Source organism: Typopeltis vanoorti, chromosome 5, assembly GCF_054136105.1.
Source record: "Typopeltis vanoorti isolate ZY-2024b chromosome 5, IOZ_Tvanoo_1.0, whole genome shotgun sequence".
NCBI lineage: Eukaryota > Metazoa > Arthropoda > Arachnida > Uropygi > Thelyphonidae > Typopeltis > Typopeltis vanoorti.
Window position 1 is genome coordinate 73,972,996 of NC_143553.1, and position 17,005 is coordinate 73,990,000.

At 35.3% G+C, this 17,005-nt stretch overlaps 1 protein-coding gene across 4 annotated transcripts in view; it reads left to right on the forward strand.

The window, feature by feature from the left end:
• Positions 1 to 17,005, forward strand: part of LOC150106534 (uncharacterized) — a 355,589-nt gene that overhangs the window by 128,836 nt on the left and 209,748 nt on the right. For all 4 annotated transcript variants that reach the window (XM_090393178.1, XM_090393180.1, XM_090393177.1 and 1 more), the window contains exon 3: positions 2,909 to 3,003. In XM_090393178.1, the coding sequence (XP_090249304.1) occupies positions 2,909 to 3,003 (95 nt within the window). The remainder of the gene's footprint in view (positions 1 to 2,908; positions 3,004 to 17,005) is intronic.

Sequence of the window (17,005 nt, forward strand, 5' to 3'; positions counted from 1 at the left end):
CACAGTTGGTATTTACTTCATTTAAAATATTACTATTTAAGCTTTCTTTTTGGCTCAGAATTTTCATTTTAAATCGAGATGGTCTTCACTTACAAAGTCACTTATAGGGTTGCGATTGATATTCATTAATAGAATGGCAAATATTAATAGCATTACGTTCGAAAGAGGAGCTAATGCAAAACTTGATGAACAATTACGTGCACCAAGTTTTTGATATATAAACTTTATAGCAGGGGTAATATGCTTACACCTCGCAATTTATGACATATAAGTTGAATTGTGACATTTAAAAAATGTAAATAAATATTGATTTAATTTAAATCAATATTTATTTACAGTTCATCGTCTAAAAAAAAGACCCTTTGGAGTCTTTTTCGCTGCTTGTAATGTATATCGTGCCGCGACAAGCTGTAGGATTGAAGCTATTTAGGCTTTACTTCTCCCTCCTCCCGCAGATAGAGAGAGAGCACATCTCACAGTTTGGGAAAAACCTGCTCTGGTCTCAAATTGATTTTGAAGATCAGTAAAATCCTGTACTTTTCGATGAGCTTCAAATGGTTTAATAATCCATTCGGACACTAATGTCCTTTTTCGTAAAAATCATTCTTGGCCAAGCTTGTAAGATATAAAGCAATTTAGCTTGCTTTTCGTTTCCAACTTGTACCTTGCACCCCCCCCCCCCCCGGGGGGGGAACCTTGAATGAGCAAGCGGAAATCCGAAAATCTACTTGTGTGGCAGTTGCCGTGGTTACCGAAAGTGGTATAAGTTTCTCGGTGGTGGTTATTTTCAAGCAAAAATTCATTTGCTGTAATAATATTATCTCTTTCCTCTCTTCGAATTTCATATTGATTTCTCTCAACTTTACTGAAGGGTCTTCCACGATCTCAACATCAATGCATAATTACGTATTACACTAAAAGATCTTTGCTTTTTTTTTTTTACAATATTTGCAAACAAAAAAGTAAATGGTTGCGTTCTCTCTCGTTTGCTAAGCCCATAAACTTCCGCAAGAGGGTGACTGCTCAAATTCTGCTTTAAAAAAATTAAATAATAGATAAATAAAATAAATAAATAGAAATAATGAATAAATCTTTCATTTTATTATTAGTACCGATTAGTGTGTACAGTGGCTAGCACGTCTCACTGTTTTCAGCAACCGTATGGGGAAGTTGCACCTCCCTTCAATGTGATCGAAAACTGTCAAGGAGGCTCGTTGAGAGTTTGGGATGCGGAGAAGATTACATTCACGTCCCTGCTAACAACTAACCATATCTGTAAAAACTACTCTGCATATTGTCATAATTGCTGAGATATTGAATTTGTAGACTAATTCTATCTCTCTCCCTCCTCACCTGATACGTTCGTTACAAAGCACTCATAAGCAAGTAACACACCTATTATATGATGCATTAACTAGTACAATGCTTAATTATTACAATAAGCATTAGTATAAATTACTATCGAAAACTAGTTAAGTTTTCGATAGTTACGTGGATAGTTATTGATTTTCAGTATTTCCTTACCCTCAACAATTCTTTTCGATACGGAATTATTGCTAAATACAGTTTTTGAGGTATACTGGACCCATCATGCTAATAATTTTATTCAGCTGGTAATAATATCATTGTCTCTCCAATAATATACTATTTTCAGTATTGACAAAACATAATACAGTATATACGTAACCGTAAGTCCATTATGATTTTCTTAAAAATTCTGATGATATTATAATTTTCGACTTTTTTCTTCATCAAGTACGGAAGTAAAAGTGCTTGTGGGATTTAACAGGTTATTACTTCATCAGCCTGCACACGTAACCTTCACAGCTAGTTAGCGAAAATTTGTGCGCAGAGTTAATTGGTTTATTTCTAAGAGATACTAAAAACCAAGGTTTCAAGCAAACTGTCTTTCACACACACGCCCAAAGTAAAACGAATCTATTCGGCTGTCAAAAGTATACTGTGTGTATCATTTTTTATTGGTTAGCCGTAAACAGGCAGAAAGCGGCACTTCAAAGCTGTTGTCTAGTTTTCTCTCCGAACTAATTTTAGAAAGATCAATGGGTCCGCATGATTTTGAATGTTGAAAATACTGTCCTGTACCGTACAATGAACCCTAGGTTGTACACGATCTGGGATAACTCGACCTGATTTTTGTCTCCTCCCCCTACCTCAGACGTCCTAATAATGGAACACATGGAATTATCTTATTAGCATAACAATTTTGAGCTTTAGTCTATCTGGGCTGTCTTGAGATATAAAACTGCTTCGTAATTTTTTTTCATGTATATATATATATATATATATATATATATATATATATATATATATATTGTACTATTATAAACAGAAAGGGTGGATTTCAGTGTATAAGTTCTTCTGCATTAGTTTTAGTATCTAGCCATGAAAACAATTTGAAGTTATTTCTTCTTGTTCTCGATTTATTTGACTTTTCAAATTTGTTATTTGCTTTTTTGGTGATCTCTCAGTCCGTAGAAAGGTAGGGAAGGGATATGATTGATAAATGAATATTGTGTATCCGAAGTACGGTTCGGCTCTTAAGTTATACTGGAGCTTTCTTTTGGGAAAGGTTGGTATTTCTTTATTTTTAATTTAGTAAATTTATTAATAAATTAATGCTTATTTTCCATATTATTCTTTGATTTTCGATGGACAAACCTGAGCACATTGAAATAAAACTGACTGTCATGCACGATTCTTAGAGAAATTTAGGCTCTCATAAATGGATCATTGTGATTCATTTAAGAGTTCAGGTTTAGACGAACGAATCATTTCACATTTTGAACCGAAAACCTAGTTGTCATGTTTAGATAAAGTAGAATAGTTATTGAAATATAAAAATGTTTTTAGAATTTCCTGGAATGAAAGAATTTTTATCTCGTTTCAGCCAAAACTGTACGCTGGAGAACTGCTAGATATGGTGGCATCCCATTTCAGTCTGAAGGAGAAAGAGTATTTTGGCCTCGCTTTCTTGGACGACACGTAAGCCTTTATTATATAATTGAAGAGTAACTTATATAGAGAAATTTTATAAGGCTTGATAACTGGGATAAGCGGTCAAAAATTTTAGGTAATAGAGATTAATATCTTCCTGGGAAAAGCAATCAATCACTGGTATAAGAGTATGAGTCACATTTTGATGTGTGTTTCTGGTAACTCCGAATATCTTGGTTACTGTAACTTTATAATGGATACATCTTCGGAAGTGATATTCGGAAGAATAATTTTATCAGTGAGTGAGTTGTGGTAGGCTCTTCGTTAATGTACCGATCAACCACGTGTTAAATGAAAAATAAAAAAAATCGAGAACTTGGAATTCTCAGTAACCGATTTCTAAAACTAACATCAAAAATACGATTTATTTATATTACAAATCGTGTTTCTTTTGTACCGAAACCCTTCTTGGTCCGCGCGGAAGTCTGCATGGAGGAGGGTGGGTAGAAAACCGATTAGAGTTATGACAATTTTAAAACAGAGTTAAGTGTGATTCATCCAGGAAGTGTATTTGTTGATTCATTCGTACGTTTCGGTTAAAAACTTGAGGGTAAATTATAATTCTCAAAATGCAGTCCACGATTGATTGATTCATTGTGTGTGTGTGTGTGTGTGTACATCTGCGAATGGTTTAAAAAATATATTACGGTTAAAAAGTTTCTAACATTGAAGAAAGGAGCGAAAAAAATTCAACTTGGTCATTAAAAATTATTATAAGAAAAAATAATGAATATCCATATTTTTATATCAATTTTCTTTATAACTGGAATAGTTTCGAAAGTGATTGAGAACTTAAACACTGTTCGGCATAAACTGTCTTGGTATTGCACTAAAGAAACAGGATATCCGGCAGCTTATATTTATATTTTGTTAGTGTTTTGATTTTCGTTTCACTGCTTAGTTATAAAGATGTATATTTATTATATTTCCATCTTATGGTTTTTTGATGCCAAGTTTCAAGCCTTTTTGATTCTTTTATTCACTACTTAAATCTCACATATTACTAATACAAGTTTAAAACATGCGTTAAACATGGTATTCTGTGTTTCTGCCACCAGGAAGAAACAAAGATAATTCAAATTCTTCAGATTAATTCTTTTATATATATATATGTGTGTGTGTGAGGTGAGGACTAAACTCACATTACATTCTTATCTCCAGATTTACAAGATTAACAGTCTATTTAAAATTGAAATCTCTGAAGAGTGTAAACTAATCCTTACAGTAATTAATACTGTATATACATGATAGCCAAGTTGCCGATCTAAGTAATTTACGTACAACCTAGATAAATGGAAGTCAAAATAATATTTTAGACATATGATATTGTCAACTTACTTTTTTATGTTGTACTTACGAACTCTGCCATCTCCTCTTAGTTATTCTTATTGTGGCACCTATTGGCCATGTTTTCCATCTGTTTTGTAAATGTTTACATGTTGGCTCGATTTTCATGAAAACCACATTACCTCTCGGTTCAATTTTTATCGATAACCTGGCGTCATTAGTTATCATCATTACTATCATTTGTTTTTATTGTTATTGTCACGATTAAAAAAAACAAAAAAAAAACACGAACTCATCCTGGCCAGTGAGAACATTCCCATCAAATTCCAAAGCATTATGCGGGCAAACGCTCACTGTTCGACCATTAGCAATGACAATAAGAGTTTACGCAAGCTGAAAGTCTTATGACAACATTAGTCTGACATGTCATAAAGGCTTCAAAGATTTGCTGAAATGTCAAGAAAAGGACACCGAAAGAGAACTCTGAATATGAAGTAACCGGGAAAGAATATACAAATTTGGATTATCCCTAGCCGTGCTGATACTCGAAGTGTAAAGCATACGAGATGCTCACATCGTATTGCAGTATCATAGATTGTTGAACTTGAACTGTTTCACTCTGATTTTAGGATTCTGAATTCCATTAGTGGCCTTTATTCGAATATATGCGATCTATATTTTATCTGAAGATAAAGACCCCCCCCCCTTTTTTTTATGTTATATTGTTCAACCTGTTTAGTGCCTCTAACGAATATTATTGAGCTTGTTAAATCAGCGAAGGCTGTCCCAGTGGGTCATTGGGTTAACACTTATGATTGTTTTCTGTGTAATTTTATACTCAGGGGGGAGGTTGTTGATTAGGTTTGTGGTGAAGGAAAAAGAAAACTAGACAGCCGGTAATTATAGGGTTTCCTGTTAGGCGTCAGCCACGTGCAATTGACGTCGCTTGGGGCCGTATTTCCGCTCTAACTCTTATACACACGTGATTTGGTGTCGGTTTGCGTTCACTTTTACTTCATCTCTTGTTTGGAATTTCTATCTTACTTATTAATGAGGGATTCCCCCTCACTTTTTTGCGTATTTCACGTGTTGTCTATTCATGAAGGATATCCTCCGTTTTTCAGTAAACGTTTTATGAAATCAGACAGTGACATTAAGTGATCCGCCACAAAACTCGAACACTGTGCCTTGCTGATACTTTTTCCGTACTCTAAATACTGTCAAGTAAGTACCTTAACATCAGTTTTGACACTTATTTTGAATTGTTTATCCCTTATCCCATTTCTACGTTTCGGTGTACTAGTGATATTCATCCTTTTGCAATTAAAAGCATTTTTGTTATATTTCTTCTTATTATTATTATTTAGTTATTTTTGAAATATCGCATACAGCAGTCCCTTTCATTACGCATTTTCTGTAGATTACCGATATGAAAATAGTTGACAGATTGATTTCAGTTTTATCTAGAAACGCAGTGAATTGGAGCGGGAACGGAAAGCTTCTTTGTATGTAACTAAACGAGGCTCGCCAAGGTTAAGACGTTGATTGACATAGAGATTTTCTTATGCCTTCCCATAAACCATTTTACAAAAATATACTCGAAAAGCGTAATTTGAAGATGACTAAATTCTATGAACGTTTCTATTCACATTACTTTGAGAAGAAATGTTTATTTTCTTTAAAAATAATTTTTAAGTAGCTGGGTAGTGAAATAATTTATTATTTTATTATATACGTTGAAAACGCTACGAGAAAAAACTCCATCCAAAATAAAAGAAGTTACTTTGTCCTAGTTGGACAATGTTTTCAGCCCAGCAGCTATCCTCCGACTCTAGCATGTTGTGGTAACTCTGTTTTGCCTAACTTTCTTTTCTTCAGACAATTCTAAACTTATAGTATTTAGTGTTCGCTAGTTTTGTATCGCTTTTGTTTTGCACCATTCAGTGTTTTGTGCAGCCGTCGGATGGTTGGAAGTATGATCGAAGAAACGAAGACTGTGATGTGACCATTGTGTTGTCTCTTAATTCATGTTCTTCTGGTTGGTTTGTCTGTTTCCCGAAATCCTTCGTATGAGACCATCTAACTCTCTTCCATTTGAGAAGCCCAATAAAGCTTTTTCACATCCTAGATGGGATTCGAACCAACCGGATTTTTTTCCCAGTCGAAGGGCAAATGTCATGATATTCTTGCAGTTGTAGTACGAAGGAACTTAAAAAAAAAATTAATAAGTTGAGTTGAAAAGAGAGGGTGCATTAGTTCTTCTCTCTCTTTTTTTAATCCTCAACCCAGTTTTAGAAAAAAGTACTTGACGAACTGCTCCGTAGATGTGCAACATTAGTGTGGTATACTACAATCTTTCGTGTGTTAAAGTAATAGAAAAAAGGTATCTCAACACATCTGGTAAAACCAGATGTGTTGAGATTCATACGCGAGAGTTTTTTTTTTATTTCTAAGATTTTTGTTTAAAAAGTTGTTCGGTTTAACTTTGAATATTCGGAAACATGAGTTTCGTAGCAATAAGACCAAATGTATTTATTATTGTCTGTATTTAAAAAAAAAAAAAAAAAAACAGACTACCGAACCTCGCTGAGTAACGGTAATTTACATAGGCACATTTCTGTTGCCATTCTGACGAAATCTGTTTAGTTATTCATACGTATTAGTTTCTGTTGCATTAAATAAAGCATTATTGTACTTTCTTTCATGTAAAGAAAGAAAAAATCATGAAGTACACTTTTTATTCAACTTGAAACAAAAAATAGCATTCATCATTTACTGTATATTTGTGTATGCAATAATTCTGTTTCTTAGAAAAAGCGGTAAGTGTAAAAAAAACATATATATATATATATATATTCTAGGTATTGAAATGAATATTTTCGCAATTCTCCAGCTGAATATTTATTAAACGAAAAATAAAGTGAAATAATACTTTTTAAACGTTTCGGTGGTTTTGTCGGCTGTCACTCAGCCAGAAAGACTTGAGTTTACCCTGTGTGAAAAGTTTAAGAAAGTCAAACAGTCTTAGGCAGAAGCGTATGCATTCCTCCGCAAAACTTGACAAACCGTCTGGGAGCACAATTGTGACAGACGTAAGAAACAAATTGGGTCATAGCAAGAGTGTTTACATTTCTTTCCTTGGGGGACTCAAGTGCAGTCAGAAATCTTGTTGATAAGTTGCCCGAAAACTCGACGCCAAAGAAGAAGAAAAGTAATAACGTTTTTAAATAGTATTGCATAAAAACTATCTCAGGAAGTGCATATCAGTAGTGAAATCAGATCAGGTACACGAGTTTTTACATGGGATGCTGTTGCACTGATCAGGTTTGAATACGGATCCGTATTTGTTTTTATCATTGAATTATAGCGAAAAATGAAGCCGTTATCCATAGGAAATTTTTGCTAATGTTATTGGTTTAAAATATATAAAACAAGATATTTAAAAAATAAGATCTGATAGTTCTCTTACTTTCGTTTTGTGATATCGAGAAATAAACGAGTGCACTATTTTCATATTGATGGAATAGTTTGAAGTTGAAATTGTCAAGATGCAAGCTGTCAGATATCAGTAACGTCTTCACCCATTGCGGGAGAATTGGGTCTACTTCTCTCATGGCGACCCAGTCCATATTGGGAGAGCGTATGCATATTTGTATGAATGAACGTATGAAGGTGAAAGACAATCACAAACATCCATGTCCTAAGCGGGATTCAAACTCCCGCCAGCCAGCTGGCATCATACTATTACTACTACTACTAAAATATATTCTTGGGTAGTTGTGGTTTAAGTAATTAACACGGCATTTATGAATAACTTGATGCCGTTTTTATGAGCAGAATAACTGATAAAACAATATGAGGAAAAGAATGGCAAGCACCGTATTTTTGTTTTTTCTTAATTTAAAAAAAAAAAGAAAGAAGACTAATTCCTTCTTAGTTCATAAGAATCGAAGCGGTATATGATAAAGAACTGCTAGATATGAAAGAAGAAAATTTAATTAAATGTTAAGAAATAATATCGGGAAAAATAACGTTCAGTAAAAAAGAAAAAAATGCAGAAAATATCTTCTTAGAGAAACTCATTCAAATGCAAAAGTGACTTGTGGACTAGTTTTTTAATTACTTGGCAGTCCATTTAATAAAAGCAGATGGGTTTGGTATCAAGTTCTTACTTCTAACATTTTTTTAAAATGTTTGTTTAAATTGAATTTCAATCCAAAGGAAATACGAGGCCTGTTATTACTGCCTGAGTAAAACGTAACACGCTGAGGGACGTAGAGTTGTTGATTGGAAATCGGAAGTGTGTGCACGCGTGCTTTATTCAGTTTTGCAAACAGGCTCCCACTTCACGGACAGTAGCCAATATTACCCATGGAGATTTAGCGTTCTGGAAGCCGTTCAAACAGTAGACATTGGTAGAAAACAGTAGGCATTATAGTCCGAAGATTTTGCAGATGCATTTAGAAAATATCGTCAGAGTTTGCAAACTTAGGAGAGAAATCATCATCTTAATACATCCAGCCGCCAGCGATGTTTAGGTTTGAATTTTGTCATAACGGTAGTTGCAGTCATACGTACCGTATAACTATTATTTGTGTGATAATACATCAACAATCTTGTTGAGTAATGCAGTTTTATTTTATTATTTTGTGTGTGTGTGTGTGTGTGTGTGAGAGAGAGGAGCTCATGTTTTTCCGCTTTGAAATGGGAAACTAAAGTAATATGTTCCCAAAATATCAGACGGTCAATCACTACGACTATTATCAGCAGTTATGAAGTGGAGCTCATAAAATTTGGAGAGTGTGCTAAAAATAATGCTACGAAAGATTGAAAAATTTGCGGTACATTATCCCCTCTCCCCTTACATGGTATTAATAGAAAAAATTATCATTTTCTTTAAATAACTTGAAAAGAATTTTGCTGTCGCTTCGAAATTGGACTGAGAACGGATAGGGACCTCACTCCTTGATTTTAACTGGTTTTTAGAAGAGATTAAGGAAATTATAGATACAAACTCAAATAAATAATGTCAGTGGAATTATCTGCGGAAGTCTCACCTTTCCGTGAGACTGATGTGTACGGGAGAAGTCATTCACTCTGGGTTCCTCCACTGAACATTAAACGCAATTTGGAGATCCCCCCCAATTTAGAGCATCCGTATCTCAGTCGGTGCTACAGTGCCCTTTGGAAAGATCCGGGTTCGAATCCTATCTAGGACACGAAGAACCTTATAAGGCGATTTTTCATCTGAAAGTGAGTTGATCGGTTTCATACGGGGCAGAACGCTTTTTCCTCCTACAAAACAGACGTACAGTAGAAGAAAGAGTTTGTACACTGCACAAACTCTTTCTGCTGCTAAGATAAGTGTATGCTTCCTCTGGCTCTCCGAGTGTAATAACGTCTCCATTTCGTCCTCAATAGGCTATGGGTTCGAATGTCATTGTGACGTAATGTTTATGAATGTCTGTACGTAGAGAGTGACTTTCCTTTTTCTAGAGAGTCACTTGGTTCCACTGCTGTTCTTATTTGGAGGCCTGAAGTGGTTTAAAAGAGCATGATATCTGATTTCTAGAGCAGAGATAATCATTTTTTGGTCAACCTACTTCCCTGACGTGCTGCAGATTATTTAGAACCTTTTATATGTGAAATTGTCGGAAACACATTTGAAGTCAAAAGCTATAAACGAATGCTAATAGAATAAGAAAATGCAATTAATTGTAATCGTGCTTGACTTGCAGTGCCGCTAATATTAATAGGTTTTTGCCTGGTAGAATCTTAAAGAGGTAAAATATGAGTAAAGAGGTACTCATAAAAGGCGAATATACGGGCTTTTCGATGTTTTCTTTTCTGAGTTTGCAGTTACGCATGTTGAAGGTTCGTGAGCGATTACCGGTATTTTAATTTGCATTTTTCAGTTTCTAGTAAGAGTTGGATATATCCATAGAAGTTTGTAAGATTTCCAGTTGAATGTATTATGCACAGATAGTTCGATTTATAATGTTCAAAGCGATTTTCCGAGCATTGAAATGCTGTTCACACTCTTCCACAATCCTTTGCTATGTGATATTGGATTACTCTGTGTGAATTTACAACTTAACCTTTGATATGAAATCCGACTATCAACTATGAACAGTAGTTTTTTTTCCCTTCCAGACTAGGCATTGAAATTGTCCATGTTCATGAACATTTAACACGTGGCCAGAAAAATGTGAAGAAAAAAAAATTCCCTCAATATATTACAGAAACCTATAGCTAAAGAACTATGATTTCAACTGTTTGACTATTTTCACCATCTTCGGCCGAATTTTTGACCGTTTGAATGATTTACAAGCCTTTTGAAAGACTGAAAGTGGGATTTTCCTTTCTCAAGACAAACAATTAACAGACATAAAATAGTGGTCTCATAGCTACAACATTTGAGGGAGTCTCAGAGTGGCCTCCATAGCTACAACATCGCCCTCCCTTGATGAGGCAGTCAATGAGATAGAACGAAAAGAAAGTCATTTGATGATTAAGAGTATAAGTTGTTTTAAAAGTTTAGTTTTTTTATCATTTCATACAGAAACCATTTACTGTAAATACAATAAATACGGTACGCTTTTATATTCCACAAAGATAGTAGACGGAACTCTTTTAGCCTTAACTATCTGGAAACTGGTTGGTACCAGTCTCTACCTTCGTCGTTATCGCTGGAAGATTATTGTGATCTTGATAGTATGCATAAACCAGTTGTGTCCAACCTTTTTTTCTCACATTCGCTACATGTAATCAAATATTAAATTATTTCTTTTTTGAAAGAGAGAGAGAAAGAGAGAGTGTGTGTTTTATATAACAACCTATGACTTCCATTAATTATATTTGTATTTATGAATATATAAAACTACACATTTTAATTCATGATACTTCACACGAACTTTGTAACAAAGAAAAAACATACATTGCAGGGTTTTTCATCTCGCGTACAGGCAAATCAGCCATGTGAACACACGCAATTTACAGCAAAAAACACAAAAAATACTATTATTAGTGGTGATGGTAGTAGTGTTGTTGAATGTAGTTGGAGAATTAAGTAGTAGAGGTGATATTAAGATGTTGGTGTGGAGTAGAGTAGAGTGCCCTCCCTCGATGAGTCCTTCGAGGTGTCACATAATAATATATTTAACATCCATGTCATTAATGGGATATTTTCTTGAAATCGAAAGATAGAAATTCAGTATGGAATTAGATATTGCGCATCAGAGCTCTTTCTCCATATTTTCATCGAAAATACAGGAACAATATTTAGATTACAGCATAATAACTATGAAAATAGTTGATTATGCTGTAATTATGCTTTGTTGATTATACTTTGCTAAACGTGGTTTACCAAAGCCATGTTAGTCCCAAATGTTATCATATGTGTTCTTTTTATCTGTTCGATGAAGAGTTTTTCAATTTCATTTTAAATTCCTGAACATGCACCATTAAATCATTGATCGCTTTGTTTCTTGTGTGCAAGTCATAAAATCGTAGTATTTTTATTAAGAAAATTTTAATGCATAATATATATTTTATTTATTTACAAACAGACATTTTTGACACCTGAAGTACCAATTCGCCATAAACCTTTGGCCTTTTCGCCACATGAGACAATTGGAGTTGAACACCGGGGTTCTAGATTGAAGAACACGAACAGCTGCTAGTCAACGTCCATTGCAGTTCAGCTCCTAACTTTATTGAGCTGACTTCTCATCCTTCTTTTTTCATTCAGTTGACCCCTGTTCTTTGACACGGCCTTCCCCAATGACTGCGACCTCCAGCTTTTCAAGAAACTCATTAACAGATTTCGTCTTCTCTCCCTAATCACTTTCCCATCTTTCTTACTTATAGTTTTCATGACCTCCTGTATAGGATTTATATATAAAAACACGTAACTAATAATAACAGACATAAATACGCTGGGTTCTTAGCTTTAACTGCTCCTACCATAATTCCAGCTGGTTTCCGCCGAGTCGCGTAGGCGCGAGTGAATAAATAACCTGAATATAATTGTATAGCGCTGGAATGAAAAGAAAAAAAAATGAAATTATTTTTTCCCATCGTGTATTAGATTTGAAATCAAAGTCTTGCTGAAAAAGTGGTCCTTGAACATCATCCTTCTGACAGTAATGGTATCCACTGAAGATTAACGATCCACAGCCTACTGAGTGGGCAAGGATTAGACTGGAGGAAAGTGTTTTATTTTTTAAAAATTCTGCAGGACGACCACAGATTAATTAAGAGGAGTATTTAGCAGTGAGTTTGAAGCTGAACTTATTACAGTTATTGCAACTAGTTGCACCCTCAGGTTTTGGGTACTACAACTAGAATTATGGGATACCTCCTCCCCCAAAAATAGTCGCAGTATTCCATTGCTCTGCAAACCTGTTCGGATGTTCATATTGAATGTGAAATTGTTTTGCTTTGTGAGACAACCAGGAATAAATCAAATTTCAACATAATGCGAACAAACTAACTAGTTCCGCGAATCACCAGTGGGCTTGCAGTTAGATTTGTAACTGCTTTTCGTTCCGGGTAATCAGTGTGGAGCAAGCTGGTTTCTCCTATTGCGAGTCCCCCCGATAGTGTGGTTAGTTATTCGTTGAATGATGCAGCCGATGACGTCCTTCAATTCACGAGTCGCCCACGTTGCAATTCTGTGGTTAGTATTTCACGCTAGTGATGTCATCATAGCGGAAGCTACGAAAACATTGCTGTTGACAAGCATCCCGTGTTGTCTGCTACGGCCTTGAACAAGCAACTCTCCCATTCTCCCTCCGTTCTCAGTTTCCTCAGTTTAAATCAAGGCTGTGCGGGTTCCGGCTTCCTTTTCTTATTCATGAGTCATGGGTTTTCTTTTAATAGCGCGTGCGCGCGCCACAGACTTTATCTCAGTAGGTTATATTTTGCTACCTAAATTGATTTCGTTCTTTAAGAAACTGGCTCAGAAGTTCATTGACTGTGGGGTCCATTTTAAGGTTATCGGAAGTCCGGAACTGAAGTCTCTGAAATTCACCCAAATGTTAGGAATTCAATGACAGAATCCACCCATGATTGGAACTTCCTTTCCCAACTAATTTGACGGCACATATTATATTTAGTACCTTCTACTGATTCGAAAATTCATCGTCATTGTATGAACTTATACGGCGAAGACGCAAGACTTCAATATGAAAAGAAGAAAAAAAAAAAAGCTTATAAAAGATTCACTATCCAAGGAAGGATCCAGTTAGTTATTGTCTGATGATACAATGGCTGTGATGCCCATAGCGCAGGTGCCGCACCATCTTATGAAAACAATATTCTTAACACTACCAGTGGTTGTATTTTATTTGTTTATTTATTGTAAATTGCGTGTGTGCTTCTGGCTGGCTGGCTACGGGACGAAAAAACCGAGTTTCTGACGGGAAAACTCGCCATAACCCCGTATGAGACCTACTGACGCACTTTCAGTTGAGAAGTCCTGATAAAGGTTTTTTGCATCCTAGACGGAATTTGAACCCAGGCTTTCCAGCCAAAGGGCATTATCGAAAATAACTGAACTGCAATGAAGGATCCGGTGAAAGCCTAACGTAAAAGTGGTATTACTTGGCAATTATTTTATATCATCACTCTCTCGCGTTTGTGATGGAAGGCAAGCCTCGGTATCATTCAATACAGAGCATTGATGATTTGAGAGTTGCACTCTCATGTAAAGGAAATTTCCAATTGTTTAACTATCATTGAGTAAGGTCTGGCATTTCGTCACTTGCTTTTGAACTATTTTTCCCCCTTTCATTCATCAACAGCAGCCGTTCCAACAGAAAACCTGCCAAATCATTTGAATGTTACTCTCGATTTCGTTCTTCTATATTATTTCATGATGCAATTTCGAACTAGCTTCTTTTCTTTTTTTTTCTAAATCTTTTCTAAATCATGTATATATATATATATATATATATATGCTAGGGGCTACGCTTACGGACCCCCCCCCCCGTGTTCCGGACTGGTAGACTGGTTCTCTTTGAATTTTGAAGACTCGACACCAGGGTAGCCCCTGAGTTTCAAATAACTTGACAAAAACGTTACAGCCTACATCCGTTTCCAATTTCAGCTTATCATTTTATAGTATAGAGTAGATATATATATATACTTCCAAGTCCAAAAATGTCATAAATAGGCATTTTAACACCCAGCATCTCTCTATTTCCCTTTATAACAATATAGATAAGTCTAAAAGATATCGCACAATTCAGTTTCAATCCCGAACTATCAGAAAACTAATCAGTACAACAGGCAAATTATCTTTCCTGGGGATTTTCGATTCTTCATCTTCCTTAATGCCTCTTCTCTATCTACCATCTTTTTCTCCATATTCCTCCTCTCACCTGTGTTTGTATTCATTTCGGTTTATTTCACTACTGTTTTCATGATTTTTAGCAGATCTCTGAAATGATAATCATAGTATTCTCTCCCTTCTGGTACTCACCATGTGACCATCTGTATTTATTTATTTATTTATTTAAATATGGTTCTTAATTGCGTCTTCTGTTCCTCAGTAACTCGTATAACATTTCTTCTTCCCATTAATGTCTCCCTCCCACTTTATACGTAAATTCAGCTCGCTGTTTATCTTATCCTCCTCAAATGTTTTCTTTGTGTCTCATTTCTTTTATTATAAACAATTCTATAATCATCTCACCTGGTATTTATAAATTATCGAAATGCTTTATTTGTCTTGATTGCTTTTTTTAACTTTCATTCTAGCAGCATCCCCCCCCCCCCCCGCCTTTCTAATGGCGAGTTAGCTGATCTTCTACGCAAGTGGCAGGGTTTTTTCACTCGACAAAACAGACCAGAAGACCGCATACAATTTACAGACACAGTAAATGATAGAAATCCTTAGAGATGGCTTTTTCTCGATGTCCACTAGGACCTTGTTGTGGATCATATACCTGAATAAATGAGATTTGTTTTCCTCTACATACAAATGTAAATCTTATTACTTTCTCTTTAACTCCTTCACATTTTATATTTTTGTTTTTTTACTGCTTTGCTGCTGATACAATCATAAGATACATTTCCCTGTTAAATTCGTCTTTCTTCCCCCAACTCTGTCTCGCTCAAATCCAAAACGTAATCTTTCCATCGTAATATCTGCCAACGCTTTAACTTGACCTTGAATTTTCAATATGTTCAGTGTTCCTATTCTCAGTTTTGTTTTCGGTCCGATGGTTTACTATTTATATCCGTCCGTCATTTGTTTCTTTTTTTTTTTTTTTAGCTATAAATAAATTCTCTGTCGGCTTGCTAGAACTGTTACAGCTTCATCACAACCCCCTTTGCCATGAAAGTTCTGGGTTACTATTACTCCCAACAACCTCTTATGTGTTTTTCGATTCGGACTGAAAACTTTTATTTTCCTTCCTAAAAAAATCGTTTAAATTTTAATAAAAAAAATAAGGAAAACAGTTATGTAATATGTGCCACAATACATAATGACATTTTCTTAAGAATCGCATATTCTTTCTCACTTCATATATTATGAATGACGTCAGGATGTACCATTTTAATGTGTTAGTTTAGCGTGTTTATTCTAGTTTACTTTTAAAGCTCCATTCTCCTCTTTGGACTAGCCTAGATTTTTTTTTTTTTTTTTTCATGAGGTTCATGGATTACACCATGTAATTTACTTTCTTTTTTTTTTTTTTGGTCCAGTGGAAAATCGAACTGTCTTCCCATTCTTTGATCTTCGATTGTAGGCTACTGCTCTAGATTGATATCGATGCAGGAATATATTTTATCTTTGCAAACTGGTGAAACAGTCACAGTTTGAACTGAAGCAAGAGAGCCCATATGCGAAGCATTCTTCAAGCACCTCAAATTGTATAAATACGTTGAATGGCTTTCATTCCACAAAACACGCCTGAAGGACACATACGCAAAAATAACCGACTGGCCTGATAAATTTAGTTGCTTCGTAAGCAGTTCAACGCAACCCAACTCACTCGAAAATCTCGGCATGATGATAGTTTTTAGAATTTAGCTGTGTTCAAAATTTTCAATTGGTCTAAAGAACGTCTTCAGTATTGTCGACACGAGTGGAGAATTATTCACGAATGTATATTCTTTTATGTAGTTTCTATTCGCAACCCGTTCGTTAAGATTGTTGGTATCGGAATTCCTGTGATTCGTGCTTAAAGTATGGTCTCAGAAACCTCCCAACAAAAATCAAGTGCTCTACGAAAGACCTCGGGGTTAGAGAAAATTCTAATCTTAAAAGAAGACCGCTCCCAAAACTGCCTTCTAGTATTAAAGAAAGTAAAGTACTCTCTTTAGTATGTGAAGATAAGTAAAGTAACATATTAAATACTAAAGAAACATTACCAGACTGGTCGAATCAGATAAACTGTTACATTGACGATAGAGGAAAATACACATCATTAAATCTGGGCACTCACGTGGAAAAAATCTTGTCTAATAGCCTTTGTTGCTTCGATCGTACTTCCGAATAACATTCATAATAGCTAACAGGTTGGTCTGTTTTTGCGGAATGAGAAATCTCGTAAGGAGAAACTGCGATCACCGTATGACACCAGCCAACAAAACTCGCCTTCAACTGAAGGCGAGTTTTGTTGGGGTATTTAAACATCGGGGTATTTGCTCTTCTAGACGGGCAAATACCCCGATGTTTTCTTGATTGCAT